General features: G+C 40.8%; 1 protein-coding gene across 8 annotated transcripts in view; it reads left to right on the forward strand.

Moving 5' to 3' along the window:
- Positions 1–16839, forward strand: part of kndc1 (kinase non-catalytic C-lobe domain containing 1) — a 354394-nt gene that overhangs the window by 178168 nt on the left and 159387 nt on the right. For 7 of the 8 annotated variants that reach the window (XR_006314907.2, XR_015760947.1, XR_006314906.2 and 4 more), the window contains 5 exons: positions 141–356; positions 9222–9304; positions 11717–11867; positions 14013–14135; positions 15974–16033. Coding sequence is in view for 4 of the 8 variants with exons in the window: in XM_043712540.2 (XP_043568475.2) it covers positions 141–356; positions 9222–9304; positions 11717–11867; positions 14013–14135; positions 15974–16033 (633 nt within the window). In the remaining 4 variants the exon portion in view is untranslated. Of the gene's footprint in view, positions 1–140; positions 357–9221; positions 9305–11716; positions 11868–14012; positions 14136–15973; positions 16039–16839 lie in introns of those variants that run through there. The other variant, XR_015760948.1, reaches the window with a different exon arrangement.

Here is a 16839-nt window from a genome sequence, read left to right on the forward strand (position 1 = left end):
TGGTCCTTGGGAATTCTAACAAAGGACAGAATCATTGAAAATAGAACATAGCCTCACTAGAATGGATTTCATTGGTGGATCTTACAGGTGTAATACAATGTTGCTGCACATTACCTTTTGTTAATCTTTTGTTGAAACAGAGCTTTAAATGGAAGATTAGCAAGCGTACTGAGCCTACAAACCTTCAACCGAAGGAAAAGTCTTACACCATAGCTACTGCACTGCCAAAGCCCTGCTATACTGGCTTTGCAAGAGAACTGTCAGGGGCTTACCAGAAAGTTGATGAGAAAGGACTTTTCATGTTGGCTGACTACAGTCCACAACATCTAGCACAGCAACTGACCTTGCTACAACAGGTACCATTGGAATTCTCTTCATATTATCTAAAAAAAATTGTAACAAAGTAAATGTATTTTTTAATCCTACTTCTATTCTCTAATTTCTCTTTTGCTCTTCACTGAATGCTCTCTCCGTTACCATTCATTCATATACAAATATTAAACACGACTGAATCTGATTTTATTTTCACTTGTAATATCCTGCCTCAAATGGAAATTTGTCCCTACCTAAGCCAATTGTACCAATATCTCAAGGTCTATTTACAACTACCATGATAGGAATGTAGAAGTTTTGAGAGCTAAACAACTCAAGATTCACCTCATTTGCCTTCTACGATGCCCAGAATTACATGTTACTGCGATAGTGGACTTGACCACCTGCAATAAATATCTAGCATTGGGTCTACAACAGATACAGATATGAGGAAAGGAAAGCTTTAGGAAGTTTAAGTCCAAAGACATCTATTCTTCCCTAGCTTGATATATGTATGGCACATCTCATTTCAAAGTTACTCAAACACAGTATCCTAAAATCTTGTTTTCTGAGTCTATTTTAGTTGCTTTTCAATGAATCAGTGCAACCTGCTTCCGGAATCTTCACAAGGAGGCCATTCTCCAGTTTTACTGCATGCTCACTGGAATTACTTACAGTTTACAACATACTCCATTTTCAAGCCAAGATTGTTGTCCTTTGGTTCAGCTGTTCAGAAAAGGTGAAGGGGCTCTGCATTATCTAGTCCTTTACCTACATTACTTCCACACCAATCAGAACCCATCTTTGTACTTTGGACTTATGCCCATTTAGCCACCTTAAGTCTTTTCACAACAAGTTACTAGTTGTAGTTCACACAAGGATCGATACTATTTGGATAAAAGCATCTGGCTGGAAATGAAAAATCCATTTTCAGTATGTACTTCTTCCTCTATCAGCCTTGCTTGTCTTATTTCTTACATCTGAGTTGCTCCTTCATGTGAATCTTTGTATAATTATTTATCAACATAACTCCTAGTAAGAGGAGATTGATTAGGGAGGTTTAACTTGATTGTTTCACTGACTATACATCAATAACCATCATCACAAGATTAGTGCTAATGTAAAAGACAAACATGGCAAAAATACCTGCATTTCAGAAGAACTAACTCTAAAAGACGTTGAAATATCTTGAGGAATTGACATGTACTATATATAAACCAGAGTTCTCTATTTAGTCATGTTATTTTTCTTGCTTAGATTAAGGATAAATAAAGTGAAAGTGATCAATTTGCTATTCTTGAATTAAGGATCAGTCCCACAAACATTATGTGCTCTTTTTCTCTAAAGCAGGAGATATTCAAGGCAGGCAACACTGAAATAGAGAGTGATAGGAAAGGGCCCCAGCCAGGCAGGCAAAGCTATAAAGGCAACTTTTATAATAAGCGTTTGTATCTGTGGTGTTTTGAACTAAATCATTGTTGTCTTTCTGGAATAATTGTGGTGGGGAATTCAGACTCATGTCGCTGTTGGTGAATCCAGGCTATCATATAGATGGGGTAAGGTCAGCAGCAAAGGGATTCCTTCTTAGTGGAAAGGAAGGACAGAAATAAATATAAGTCTTCCTTTGAGTGGAAGTAACTGTGTAATATATATCAACCTAATGAGTCTCGGTGGTGTTCTTTGCTGCTTTTTTCTGGATAATTCTCATTAACCTTCTATGATATCCTGCTGTTGCAACACTTCTTTGAACATTTGAATGCCATCAATTGTAACCTCTACCAATTCCCCAGCAAGCTGTAGCTTTTTTTTTGCTTTGTACTCTGGGTCTTCATTACCCTGAATCTGGGCCAAAGCTTCTAAACATTATTCATGTTCTGGATGAACTGACCTAACGTTGATCAAATCTGCCTATCAGAATCACTGTTGAAATAATTAGTGTAAATCATTATAACTTGTGTTCATTAGGTGATTCACATGGGACATGAGTCATTAATTAACGTTAATGGGTTAAATTATATTTTAAATTAATTAAAACTCACCTCTGAGTATTTGAAGTACTATTCTATAGTTTTCATTGATATGAAACATAAAAATGGAATTGCATTAGTTGTCATTTGTATATTTGTCATAAGTGTAGGGTCTTAAATAAAAAGGCCTTGCTGTGATATTTGTATCGATAGCCACAGGTGAGGTGCTGGAAGACTGGAGGTTGGCTAACGTGGTGCCACAATTTAAGAAAGCTGGTAAGGAAAAGCCAGGTGACTTTAGGCAGGGAAAAGAGGTAGAACTAGCCATTTGGATACAGAACTGGCTTAAATGTAGAAGACAGAGGATAGTGGTGGAGGGTTGCTTTTCATACTGAAGGCCTGTGACCAGTGGTGTGCCACAAGGATCGGTGCTGGGTCCAATTTTTTTTTGTCATTTATATAAATGATTTAGATAGGAACGTAGGAGGGATAGTTAGTAAGTTTGCAGGTGACACCAAAATTGGTGATGTAGTGGACAGCGAAGAAGGTTACCTCAGAGTACAATGGATCTTAATCAGATTGGCAAATTGGCTGAGGATGGAGATGGAGTTTAGCTGCACGTGAGGTGCTGCACTTTTGGAAAGGCAAATCAAGGTAGGATTTATGCACTTAATGATAAGGTCCTAGGGATCATTGCTGAACAAAGAGACCCTGAGGCCCAAGTTTATAGTTCCTTGAAAGTGGAGTTGCAGATATTAAGGATTGTGAAGAAGGCGTTTGGTATGCTTGCCTCTATTGGTCAGTGCTTTGATTATAGCATTGGGAGGTCATGTTGCAAGATGTTGGTTCGGCCATTATTGGAATACGGCATGCAATTTTGGTCTCCCTGCTATAGGAAGGATGTTGTGGAACTTGAAAGATTTCAGAAAAGATTCACAAGGATGGCTTGAGCTATAGGGAGAGACTTAATAGACTGGGACTGATTTCCTTGGCGCGTCAGAGTCTGAGGGGTGACGTTATGGAGGTTTAAAAAATCATGAGGATCATGCATAGAGTAAATAGCTGAAAATGTGTTGCCGGAAAAGCGCAGCAGGTCAGGCAGCATCCAGGGAACAGGAGAATCAACGTTTCGGGCATAAGCCCTTCTTCAGGAATGAGGAACGTTTGTCCAGCGGGCTAAGATAAAAGGTAGGGAGGAGGGACTTGGGGGAGGGGCGTCGGAAATGTGATAGGTGGGAAGAGGTCAAGGTGAGGGTGATAGGTCAGACTGGGGTGGGGGCAGAGAGGTCAGGAAGAAGATTGCAGGTTAGGAAGGCGGTGCTGAGTTCGAGGGATTTGACTGAGACAAGGTGGGGGGAGGGGAAATGAGGAAACTGGAGAAATCCGAGTTCATCCCTTGTGGTTGGAGGGTTCCGAGGCAGAAGATGAGGCGCTCTTCCTCCAACCGTCGTTTTGTTGTGGTATGGCGATGGAGGAGTCGAAAGACCTGCATATCCTTGGTGGAGTGGGAGGGGGAGTTGAAGTGTTGAGCCACAGGGTGGTTGGGTTGGTTGGTCCGGGTGTCCCAGAGGTGTTCTCTGAAACGCTCCGCAAGTAGCCGGCCTGTCTCCCCAATATAGAGGAGGCCACATTGGGTGCAGAGGATGCAATAGATGATGTGTGTGGAGGTGCAGATGAATCTGTGGCGGATATGGAAGTTTCCTTTGGGGCCTTGGAGGGAGGTGAGGGGGGAGGTATGGGCGCAAATCTTGCACCTCCTGCGGTTGCAGGGGAAGGTGCCGGGAGTGGAGGTTGGGTTGGTGGGGGGTGTGGATCTGACGAGGGAGTCACGGAGGGAGTGGTCTTTACGGAATGCTGATAGGGGAGGGGAGGGAAATATATCCTTGGTGGTGGGGTCCGTTTGGAGGTGGCGGAAATGACGGCGGATGATGTGCTGTACATGGAGATTGGTGGGGTGGTAGGTGAGGACCAGTGGAGGTGGTACAGCTCGGTGTATCTGCGAGCTGGCTTTGGCCTCACCGCTGAGGCCAAACGCCAGCTCGCAGATACCTCCTCCTACTGTCCCCTTGACCATGACCCCACCCCCCACCACCAAACCATCATCTCCCAGACCATCCATAACCTCATCACCTCGGGGGATCTCCCATCCACCGCCTCCAACCTCATAGTCCCACAACCCCGCACCGCCCGCTTCTACCTCCTGCCCAAAATCCACAAACCTGACTGCCCCGGCCGACCCATTGTCTCCGCCTGCTCCTGCCCCACCGAACTCATCTCCGCATACCTTGACACCGTCCTGTTCCCCTTAATCCAAGAACTCCCCACCTACGTTCGGGACACCACCCATGCCCTCCACCTGCTCCATGATTTTCGCTTCCCCGGTCCCCAACGCCTTATTTTCACCAAGGACATCCAGTCCCTGTACACCTCCATCCCCCATCACGAAGGACTCAAAGCCCTCCGCTTCTTCCTTTCCCGTCGTACCAACCAGTACCCTTCCACTGACACCCTCCTTCGACTGACTGAACTGGTCCTCACCCTGAACAACTTCTCTTTCCAATTCTCCCACTTCCTCTAAACGAAAGGAGTAGCCATGGGCACCCGCATGGGCCCCAGCTATGCCTGCCTCTTCGTAGGATATGTGGAACAGTCCATCTTCCGCAACTACACTGGCCCCACCCCCCACCTTTTCCTCCGCTACATCAATGACTGTATCGGCGCCACCTCCCACAAGGAGGTTGAACAGTTCATCCACTTCACCAACACCTTACACCCCAACCTCAAATTCACCTGGACAGTCTCAGATTCCTCCCTCCCCTTCCTCGACCTTTCTATTTCTATCTCAGGCGACCGAATCAACACGGACATCTACTACAAACCGACCGACTCCCACAGCTACCTGGACTACACCTCCTCCCACCCTGTAAAAACACCATCCCATTCTCCCAATTCCTTCGACTCCGCCGCATCTGCTCCCAGGAGGACCAGTTCCAAAAACGTACAACCCAGATGGCCTCCTTCTTCAAGGACCGCAATTTCCCCCCCCCCCGACGTGGTCGACGATGCCCTCCACCGCATCTCTTCCACTTCCCGCTCCTCCGCCCTTGAGCCCCGCCCCTCCAACCGCCACCAGGACAGAACCCCACTGGTCCTCACCTACCACCCCACCAATCTCCATGTACAGCGCATCATCCGCCGTCATTTCCGCCACCTCCAAATGGACCCCACCACCAAGGATATATTTCCCTCCCCTCCCCTATCAGCATTCCGTAAAGACCACTCCCTCCGTGACTCCCTCGTCAGATCCACAACCCCCACCAACCCAACCTCCACTCCCGGCACCTTCCCCTGCAACCGCAGGAGGTGCAAGATTTGCGCCCATACCTCCGCCCTCACCTCCCTCCAAGGCCCCAAAGGAAACTTCCATATCCGCCACAGATTCACCTGCACCTCCACACACATCATCTATTGCATCCTCTGCACCCGATGTGGCCTCCTCTATATTGGGGAGACAGGCCGGCTACTTGCGGAGCGTTTCAGAGAACACCTCTGGGACACCCGGACCAACCAACCCAACCACCCTGTGGCTCAACACTTCAACTCCCCCTCCCACTCCACCAAGGATATGCAGGTCTTTCGATTCCTCCATCGCCAGACCACAACAAAACTACAGTTGGAGGAAGAGCGCCTCATCTTCCGCCTAGGAACCCTCCAACCACAAGGGATGAACTCGGATTTCACCAGTTTCCTCATTTCCCCTCCCCCCACCTTGTCTCAGTCAAATCCATCGAATTCAGCACCGCCTTCCTAACCTGCAATCTTCTTCCTGACCTCTCCGCCCCCACCCCAGTCTGACCTATCACCCTCACCTTGACCTCTTTCCACCTATCACATTTCTGATGCCCCTCCCCCAAGTCCCTCCTCCCTACCTTTTATCTTAGCCCGCTGGACAGACTTTCCTCATTCCTGAAGAAGGGCTTATGCCCGAAACTTCGATTCTCCTGTTCCCTGGATGCTGCCTGACCTGCTACGCTTTTCCAGCAACACATTTTCAGCTCTGATCTCCAGCATCTGCTGACCTCACTTTCTCCTATAGGGTAAATAGACAAGGTCTTTTCCCTGGGGTGGGTGAGTCGAAAACTAGAGGGTATAGTTTTATGGTGAGACGGAATGATTTAAAAGGGCAATGTTTTCATGAAGAGTGTGGTGCTAGTGTGGAATGAGCTGCCAGAAGAAGTGGTGGAGGTAGATACAATTACATTTAAAAGGCAACAGCTGTAACGTAACAGCTCACTGTTAATCACTTTAAACAATCCCCTTCGACAACTCCACTGCGCTCCAAACAAAGGTACTCCTCCCCTTCCTACAGTTCAATTTATAAGACCAAGAGGGAGATACAGCCAATGGTTACCATATGATTTCAAATCCTGCTGAGGCTGTTCAGTCAAAACAGTTGAAGAGAACATGTCAGCTTTAATAATAAATTGAGAGGGTACTTCATCCTCCTTGTTACCAGTGAGGGAACCCACACTGAGGAAAGTAGCAGTTTACGGGTTATAAGCCACCTTGACTGGTGTAGGCAGGGTGCCACAGATAGTGGTAAGAGTCATTGCATTTTATTGGTCAGTTACCATCTGCCTAAAGGTGGGCTGCCCCCAGCCAGTAAGGTACTGACTTGCCAACATTGGCCTTCCTCAATGGGTGTGTGAGGATGCAGGATTCTGTCCTGTCAAGTGGGTTTGAGTTTGGCATATACTTAGGGGAATGAATACAGTAAGCCCTGTGCCCACGGAGGAATACGTTCCAAGACTTACCGCGGTAGCCCGATACCACGGATAGGAGCAAACCCATTCGTTTAAATGGAAAACTTACCTTCCCAGAATCCCCTGATTCCTGGTTCTGGAATGTTCCCTGTAATATCTTTGGGCCGTGATAAACTATGAGTAACTGAAAGTGTGCAAAATGATTCCGCGGATATGGTGATCACCCTGTATTCACATTCATAAAATGAAAGCTAAAAATTTTCTGGCTTGGAATCTGGAACACTTATATGTCTTGCATGCATGAGAACTTGCATTTAACAGACAAAGCACATATGGGGAGACAGTGGTATAGTTGTAATGTCCTTCGTGTAGTAATCTGAAGGGCTAAACTGATCCTCTGGAGCACAGACTGAAATCCCGCAGTTGGAGCCGGTGGAATTTCAATTTAATTGATTAAAATGAAAGCTTGTCTCAGAAATGGAGACCATGAAACTATCATTTGTCAAAACAAAGAACTGAAAATCTGAAAGAAAAGCAGACATTGCTGGAGAAACTCAACAGGTCTGCTAGCATGTGTGGAGCGAAAGCAGATTTAGTGCTTTGAGTTGTGACTCTTCATCAGAACTGGTTCTGACGTTGATACCAATATGTACCATGATTTCTTCTGAAGAAGAGTCGCTGGACTGGAAATGTTAACTTTGTTTTTGCTCCACAGATGTTGCCAGACCTACTGATTTTCTCCAACAGTTTCTGTTTTTGTTTCTGGTTCACTAATGCCCTGTAGGGAAAGGATTCTGCCATCCTTACCCACATGTGACATTCAATCCACACCAATTTGATTGGCTGTTAACTGCCCTCTAAAATGACCTATTAAGCCATTTAATTCAAGGATAATTAGGGATGGTCAACAAGCACTGGTCTTGCTCGCGATACCCAGATCCCATGGAAGATTTGCTTTTAAAAAAAGGGTGGTTTTGATCAATTATTAACTCTCTAAATTTAACATTGACAGTGCTGCTCTCCAAGAAACTAGATTAACCAACACTGGATTAATATCAGAAGACTATTAGATGCTTCTCTGGCACAAGTGCAGATGACCACCATGACTGTGATATGGGCTTTTCTGTCAACAATAGATTGTTAAATTAAGATATAAAATGGAGATATAAAAGCAAATTACTGTGGATGCTGGAAATCTGAAACAAACACAGAGAATGTTGGAGAAACTCAGCAGATCTGGTAGCATCTGGGTGAGCAGATCTGAGTTAACATTTCAAGTCTGCCAAGATTCTTCTTCAGAAGTTAGTTCTGAAGAAGTGTCATACTGAACTTGAGACATTAACTGTATTTTTTCCACACATAATCAAGATGCTTGCTAGAACATCTGTAAACCTTTAAGTAGCCCTACATTAGAAAGCATCAGGCAAATACTTTTGCTTTACATTTTTGACTAATTAATCTGCTTTAGTTCATGAGATTAGATTAGATTCCGTACAATGTGGAAACAGGCCCTTCAGCCCAAAAAGCCCACATTGACCCTCCGAAGAGAAACCCGTGCTGCCCTGCTTTGGGTTGAAGTGAGAATGTTTAGAATGTTTAGTTAGTATTCTTTAACAGAAATAACTAAAGATCAGAATGTAAAGGGAAATAATGGTAGCTGAGCTTGCATCTGTGATATGCTCCTTCTATGCTAAGCAAGAGATCATGGATATTTCTCGTACTATATCCCTCACAACCAAATATGCAGCATGTGTGTCCAGCTGCAGACTATTAGCTAATTGCATCTCAGAGCTGTAGGTGGACTCACTATTGGCCATCCAGGTAAACTCCTCAACTTTCCTTATTCTCGTGGCAAGATTCTGGACTATTTATGGGTTTTATTTTAGCAGCAGCCTGAAACTATTGCAAAACCCTATAAAAATGTAAACAATATTTCTTTTGCCTTATATTCTTCTGCCTTATGACATTTATCTGTTGTATATTCTGACATGAACAAAAACTTTTTTAGATGGTGAGCATGGCATGATTATGTTTATCATTCATGCACACAGCTGTGCTAAGAACAACTTACCTTCTCTCTGAAATGTTTTAAAGTTTTAGTGCAAGTGCCAAATCAATATTTGAATACTTACCAATGTGACTGAAGTTCTTGGTTCATCAGTGCACATTCTCATTTCAGGAACTGTTTCGAGATTGCCACCCTGTCCATTTTCTGAACTCAAGAGCTTTTGGTGTTAAAGACAAACCTACAACAGTCCTAAAGTGAGTACCTTCTAATTCCAAATTTTGCATGAATGTTTCAAGGTCTCGTTAGAAATTTAGTTACAATTGTCGATTTTAATAGAACTGATCATGTGAATAAAACTATATGACATTGGTTTAGATATAACCATGTATTTATGATCTGGTCATGTTTGCAAGAAAATATTCTCATTGGCTTGGTCAGATGGCATCAAGTGAGTGAAATTCAGCAGTTTGCTGTTAAAGTATCTGAACTCCAACCACTTCCCTCCCCCAAACCCACCTATGGATTATTTTAAATTTTATCCAGTTTTCTCATGCTGCTTTCCTGATGCATGCAAAATTCAGGTTCGCCTTTTAAAGACCACAGCCTCCTATTACTCTTTCATACTGCCGACCTTTATTTGTAAATGTCATGGCATTAAACTGTCGAGCTATGACACTTAAATCCATAGCTAAGACGTTTTCTTCCCAATGAGGAAATTGGCAACCACTACATAATGACCGAAGATAAGAATATTAATTATTTATCCAACCCCTTGTTTCAGATTATTGAATTGAGTAATAAGTCAGAATTTTCCATCCTCTGAATGTACTGGCAAGTGTAAAATTGGTGTAAAATTGGGTGGCAGGGAAGGTCAGTGTACTTGTTGCCTGCCTATCCAGGTAAAATCACTTACATTGATGTTCAGCTCCATCCATCCTTGTTGGGAGTTAAGCGAAGTCGCAGCAGTTCTGCATCATTCTTTTCAGATGGAGATGGAAGTCTGGACCTCTACCAGTTAACAGGTTAAATCAGGTTGGCAATTCCTAACCGTACAGATTTTCTTTGATTTTTCAGTCCGGGGGGGGGGGGGGGAGGGTGCAGAGTCACCAACTATGGGGAAAACTAACTATATTGTATAAGTTACCTTACCTCACTAAATCAGGATGTAGCAGCGCTTGGATGGAATCTTGGGGTCTGGCAGCATTGTATGTGGTTTAACAGTTATGATAGATTGCATTCTTTAATCATTTTTATTCTATTTCTAACTTTTGCAATTTCAGACAATATTTCTAAGCAACCCATTGCTCCATATAGTCCCAATAGTGTCTTCACTTGCCTTAATATTTAACTGTTTTCTGGCATGCAGCAAAGAATAGATTTTTCAGATTATTACAGCCACCAGATCCCAGGCTCTTTTGTTTTCAATACCTGACAGAATTATTAGTTTCTGAATAAAATAATATTTCCCAGCTCTATTTCTGGAGAGGGGAATTTTGTTCCCATTAGAGATTTAAAAGTATTCTCTTGCAAAGGCTCAAACATATTCGATCTATGAGGCTTTATTTTACTATCTGCTGCTTTCTTGAGGCTTGCCTGCATGTGCTGCTATTCCTAAATCCGCAAGAATTTGTCCCATATATCAAGACATGTGTGGCCATTTAGACAGTGCCTATACTCATTTTACAGACCCTTTAGGCTATAATATGGGAGGAAACACTCACCACCACATTCAGCTTTGGTGCTGAGTTAAGCACCAATCTGAAATAAAATGTTATTGCAACGATATATTACATCTCAGTGTGTATGCACTTTACAATTGTTGTGAGATGAAAGCCATAAAAGAGCTGTTGGGTAGAAAATACATGTTCTCATAAAGTCTTATTATAGGTTAGCACTTAAACCAGAAAAGCTCAACAATACTGTCATATCAAACATCTTTTTCTCCATTGGGAATGCCATGTTATCTATGAAAGTGTGTAAGGAGATATTTTAAATATAACTAACTTATTGGATTTGATGCTTTAAAATTTTCAAAATGGCTGCATAGTTGAATGTTTTTGAAACATGATGGTGACTAAGACCAGCACAGAGATTCATTACATGATGTTCAAACCACAAAATGGTATTAGGGTTTCTACATATATGGATGCCTTGTGGAAAATCTTCCTGAAAGCATATTTTTACTATCCAGAGGAACAAAGTGTTAAGAACTCCACACTAATCCAGAACTACTTGAAATTCTTGTTAATGGCATCAAAAAAGGAAGACTTTGGCTTCTTGTGGAGTGCACAACTGAGCGATAACAGCAGATTTTGGGAGCTTCATTATATATGGCATTCAAGGTGGTGAAGGTTTTCAGCATTAAACTGCATTAAATAAAATTTTGGACATTGTCTACCATAATGATTGTTATTATGAAAAACATATTTCAAAAGAAATCTCTTGCAAAGCTCTAATAACAAGCCAAAAATTCCTGACATTGTTAAGCTTTTATTAGGTTTTTGATAGAATCTGGTTAGGCCTGTGTTCATTTAACAGTAATTGATTGTAATGACCTGAACAGCAAAATAAGTGATTTACCTTACGCATTTGTCCTTAATATTATGAGTATAGCAGAGATCAACGAATATAATTTATAGAACAGGTTTTAATGTAATTATTCACAGGCCAGTTTCTTCAGAATCAACATTTGCAGAGGGCAGCAGTTTGTTTGTGCTAGATTACAGACAACGCCAGTATCTTCTAGACCTGATTAAATATGCAGACTATGTTAGTCACTGGGTCTCTGCTGAAATTGTCATATGTAATACACCCAAGGTAAGGATTCCAAATTTATTTAATATACAACTTTGTGACAGCAACTAACTTATAATTTGTAACCTCACTGTAATAATAATAATTTTATTTGAATGATAATGTTTTTTTTTGTGGAATAACAACACTTTCTCTAACTTTAGCAAAATGATTAAACATTATGAAGCCCTTTACACAATTGAAACCAGTTTTATATTTAGTCAGAATTTGTTCAGTCAAAAGTTAATGTTCATTGAGATACAACATCAGATTCAATGAACTCCATGTAATGGTTATTCCAGTATACCCAATCGTTTCATTCTTGACCTCTTTTTCATCCTTTACATACTGTCACAGAGGTAGCGATCCTGAAATTGCAGAGGTGTTCTTTCAAGCTGTTTACATTGTTATCATAACATTGACATTCAACAAAACACATGTAAATGTATTTTTAGATTAGATTACTTACAGTGTAGAAACAGGCCCTTCGGCCAACAAGTCCACACCGGCTCTCTGAAGAGCAACCCACCCAGACCCATTCCCCTACACCTAACATTACAGGCAATTTAGCATGGCTAATTCAACTAACCTGCACATTGTTGGACTATGTCCAGTAAACTATGGGAGGAAACCAGAGCACACCCACGCAGACACGGGGAGAACGTGCAAACTCCACACAGACAGTTGCCTGAGGCAGGAATTGAACCCGGGTCTCTGGCGCTGTGAGGCAGCAGTGCTAACCACTGTGCCACCGTGCCGCCCACTCCTCCTATTTTATCTTGTCACATCATTTGGTAAAATATTCTGATTATGTACCAGTTTTAGCATGAATATGCTAAAAAAATTTATAGTAGATTTTACTAATGTCCTTTAAGGAAGGAAACTGCTGTCTTTACCTGGTCTGGCCTACATGTGACTTCAGACCCACAGCGACATGGCTGATTTTTAACAGTCTTCTGAGCAATTAGGGATAGACAATCAATGATGGCCCAGCCAGAGATGCCAATATCCTATGAACGAATTTTTAAAAAATCTGTCCTCAAAGGAATATATATATTATGCCTGCTTAGTTTCATATAACTCTTTTGAGATCTCCTACTTTTAGGTATCTAATCATTTGTAGACTCTTTTTCTGTCACATATTCATAACTGCTACCTTCTTTAAACTAATACAAGCATCTGATTTCACTAGAAATATGCCTCAGTTTTCCATACATTCATGCCAAGTGCCTTGAGAATTTGGTTTGAAAGTTAGTCTTCTTGAAATTTATGTGGAGACACTGTACAGAAAGTAATCAGGAAAAACAATAGAATGGTGTCCTTTATTGTGAAGGGAATTAGAAACAGCATTATGCTTCAGTTAAATAGGGCACTGCTGAGACTGCAGCAGGAGTATTATTCATCTTATTACAGGGAGGGTAGAAATGAGTTGGAAGCAGTTCAGAAAGGTTTACTAAATTAGTACTGGATGGGTTGTCTTAGGAGGAGAGGTGGGACAGGCTCGGCTTATATCTGTTGAGATTTAGAAGAGTAAGTGGCGACTTAATTGAAACATGCAAATTTGAAGGGCCTTGTCAGGGTACTTATGGAGAGGATGTTTCTCCAAAAGGGAACAACCAGAACTAGGGGTCGCTCTCTAAAAATAACTGGTTTCCTATTTAAAACAGATAAAAGACAAAAAAACAGTGTTATCACTGAAGGTTTGGAACTCTTTTCCTGAAAAGCTGGTAGAAGCAACACCTATGAATACTTTTCATGCAGAAGTAGATATGTAATTGATAAGCAAGGAGTTGAAATGTTCTTTGGATAAGCAGGAATCTAGATTGAAAGTTGCAATCAGAGCAGCTGTGATCTTCTTATGGTGGAGTGGTGGAGCAAACTGAAGAGGCCAAAAAGTCTGCTCCTTTTTCTATCATTTGTATTAATTGATAATGCTTATATTGATTTGTTGGATACTTGAGAAGTCTAAAAATATCTTTATTATTATGCTTCATGATTGATAGATTATGTATTGCCTCCTACCAGCAATAACATATTCTTTGAAATCAAAGATATTACATTTATCAAGAAAACTGTGAATTGATGTGGAAAATGTTCATGCTGGGTGTTCTTTATTCAAAGGAAAAGGAATAATCCTTGAAATGAATTTATGGTTGTTATCCTTTTCAGGCACAAAGTGCACTACTATCAAAGTTTCTTTCAATTGCGAAGTTTTGTTATGAATTGAGAAATTTTGCCACAGCCATGCAAATTCTTAATAGCTTGGAAAGCCTGATAGTGCGGCAATTACCTGTAAGTAATTACTGAGATTGAGAAAGCAACTCGTTCAGCTTCGTCTGATCAGTCTTATTATTTGTATATGTTTAACTGAAACATCCTTCGGTATTCTACATTTCCTGCTGGATTTAGTTATTATATCCCTCACAACTTCCACCACAGCCAGATCACTATAGATCTCTTTTAATCAGAGGAACACCAATCACAATCATTACTGATAAATGACTTATTTTATTTGGAGTCTTATTTCAGTCTGATTTATGATCCATGGCAGTGGTATACTCTCTTAATGTATACTTCTAATCAGCATCACCACTTTTGTGTGTTAATGTTAGTTGGCATTCTCCTAGCACTTAATCTGGAACAATTTAGACAGTATAAACAAAATACTTGATATTTTATATTGTTGAGGCCAGGACTGATGATTTCAAAGAAAAATCAGCTTGTATCTTATTTTAAATTGCTTTCCCCTGACCGACTAGTCATTGCACCTATTAGGTTAGCACATGATATTGTTCAGCTGTAATATTCCCAATATTAAAAAAACCTGCTCATTTAGTTAGAATTCACACTCAACCCATTGACCTGAAGCAGTCAAATTAAAACTCCTATGGCACTCACCATAATATAAATCAACAATTCTGGTGAGGTAGCATTGAAAAAATGGTTACATTTTACATTGCGTACTTAAATGTATCTGATACAAGCTGAGTGTATCTAATTGAAATTTAGTCTTTGATATTTTTTCCTTTGAACTGCATTCAAAAGTGAACCTTCAGTTGAAGATCAGCAGGTAAAAGTGAATGTTTCTGAGAAATGGATCACAAACAAAATTGTTTTTCTTCTCCTGAGCATATATATATGTAAAAAACAGCCAGAGAAAGTAGATGATTCAGCATCCAGTTTCACACTTAAAAGGGGACTGGATTGATAGCTGTTGACAAACAAAGCTGGAATATCTGGAGTTAGAACAGGTATATTGATTTTTTTACTTCCTCATGGATGAGGGCAGTCACTGATCGGTGCCGTATAGAGTAGATATATGTGACCAAGATATTTTTCACTCTGGGCTTCCTTATTTTTGAATTTTAATTATGCATGGTTTCATTCTTTCAGTTTCCAATTGCACTTCTCTTATTTCCCATGTCATTTATCCCCACCACCCATGCCAAAAGGCCATGACAGAATGACAATCCAAGTGACAGACTGCCTGTGAGCACCATACGTTCATCTCTGTGACTGGGAGAATGACCTATAACCAAATCAGAGTGAGCTGCTGTTAATTATCTTCCAAAGTATGGCCTTGAATTACAAGTAACCCAAAGTTGCCAGTTCTGTAATAATCTGCTAGTTTAGATTTTAGATTTAAACTTTATTGTTACATATGCTCAAGTACAAAAGTACAGGAGTACAGTGAAAAGTGTTAAATGTCCCCAAACACAGCGCCATCTTAGGTATAAATAGCTAGGTACAGAAACGTAAGAAGACAAGGTTGTAAGAAATAAGGAACAAAGTTCAAAGTTAAACATTAGTATAGCATAAAAACTAAAGAAAAAGTTGAAAGTTTAACCTTACAATCCTTGTTTTCATTAAGTTGAAAAATATCGAAATAAGACTAAAAATTCAACCATTGCAGTCTTTCTTAAGTGCTTAGGACCTTTGGTTAGACTGTATGTGTGCCTCTTCATTATTTCCTGTACATTGCTAGTCACAACAAATGAATGACATTTTTGAGACTTGTCAGAAAATTGGGAAAATAAACATAAACCTTTCATCCTTCACTAACAAAAGCATTCTGCTGGTTATGTAGGAATGTTATTGCAGTATTTTGAAATGTGCTTTCTTATTTTCAGTCATGGAAAAGCTTGTCCTCAAAGGCATTAGAAATCATGGAGGAATTGACTGCTGTACAGGTATTATACTTAAAAAATAGTTGGATGTCCAAGTTTCTTTATCAGCATGACTTATGTGTTTACAAGTAATATTATTGAAGAGAGGTGTGTGAGTAAAAATGAACTGACTGCCCTGAAAAGTTCTTTAGCTCATTTGAGTAATTATTCCTTATTTTCCAAAGCAGCTTTCTGCTTGCACAAGGAGCTAAGTACAATCGGCTAAACATTTTTTGTTTAAATTACCAAAATGTGTGCTTAAAACTTATTACCTGCATTTGGGACAAATATTAATTTCAATCTTTATCAAGCTTTAAGGTCATTTCAGAGATATGTCAAGTGGGAGAAATAAGAGGCATATATTAAGTGCAATGTAAACTAATTTTGAAATGCAACACCCTACCTTCAGTTCAACAGATGACTAACTAAACTGTGTGAAGTGAGTGTAAAGAATTTTATCCAATTTACAACATTAGCACACTTCTTCATGATAGCAGGTTATAAGTGGGCTCAAGTTGTGCATATTACAGAGAAACCTCGATTATCCAAAGACCATGGGCGGGCAGTATTTTGTTTGGTTAATCAAATTCTGGATAATTGAATGCTGGATAACATAGTTTAGCCGAGCATCACAACCTTGAGATCTTGCTGGATAATCCGATATTCGGATAATCGAATGCTGGATAATCGAATGAAGAATAATCGAGGTTCCTCTGTACATGACCTATGAAATTAATAGATACAAAACACTTAAAGCGAACTTTAATGAGGAGATAGCGTCCAACAACATCATGCATGGTGTGCAAGCCTCTCAGATTGCTCCCAACACA

Source organism: Chiloscyllium plagiosum, unplaced genomic scaffold (assembly GCF_037043375.1).
Source record: "Chiloscyllium plagiosum isolate Xiang-an unplaced genomic scaffold, Cpla_swu_hap1 HiC_scaffold_22, whole genome shotgun sequence".
Lineage (NCBI taxonomy): Eukaryota > Metazoa > Chordata > Chondrichthyes > Orectolobiformes > Hemiscylliidae > Chiloscyllium > Chiloscyllium plagiosum.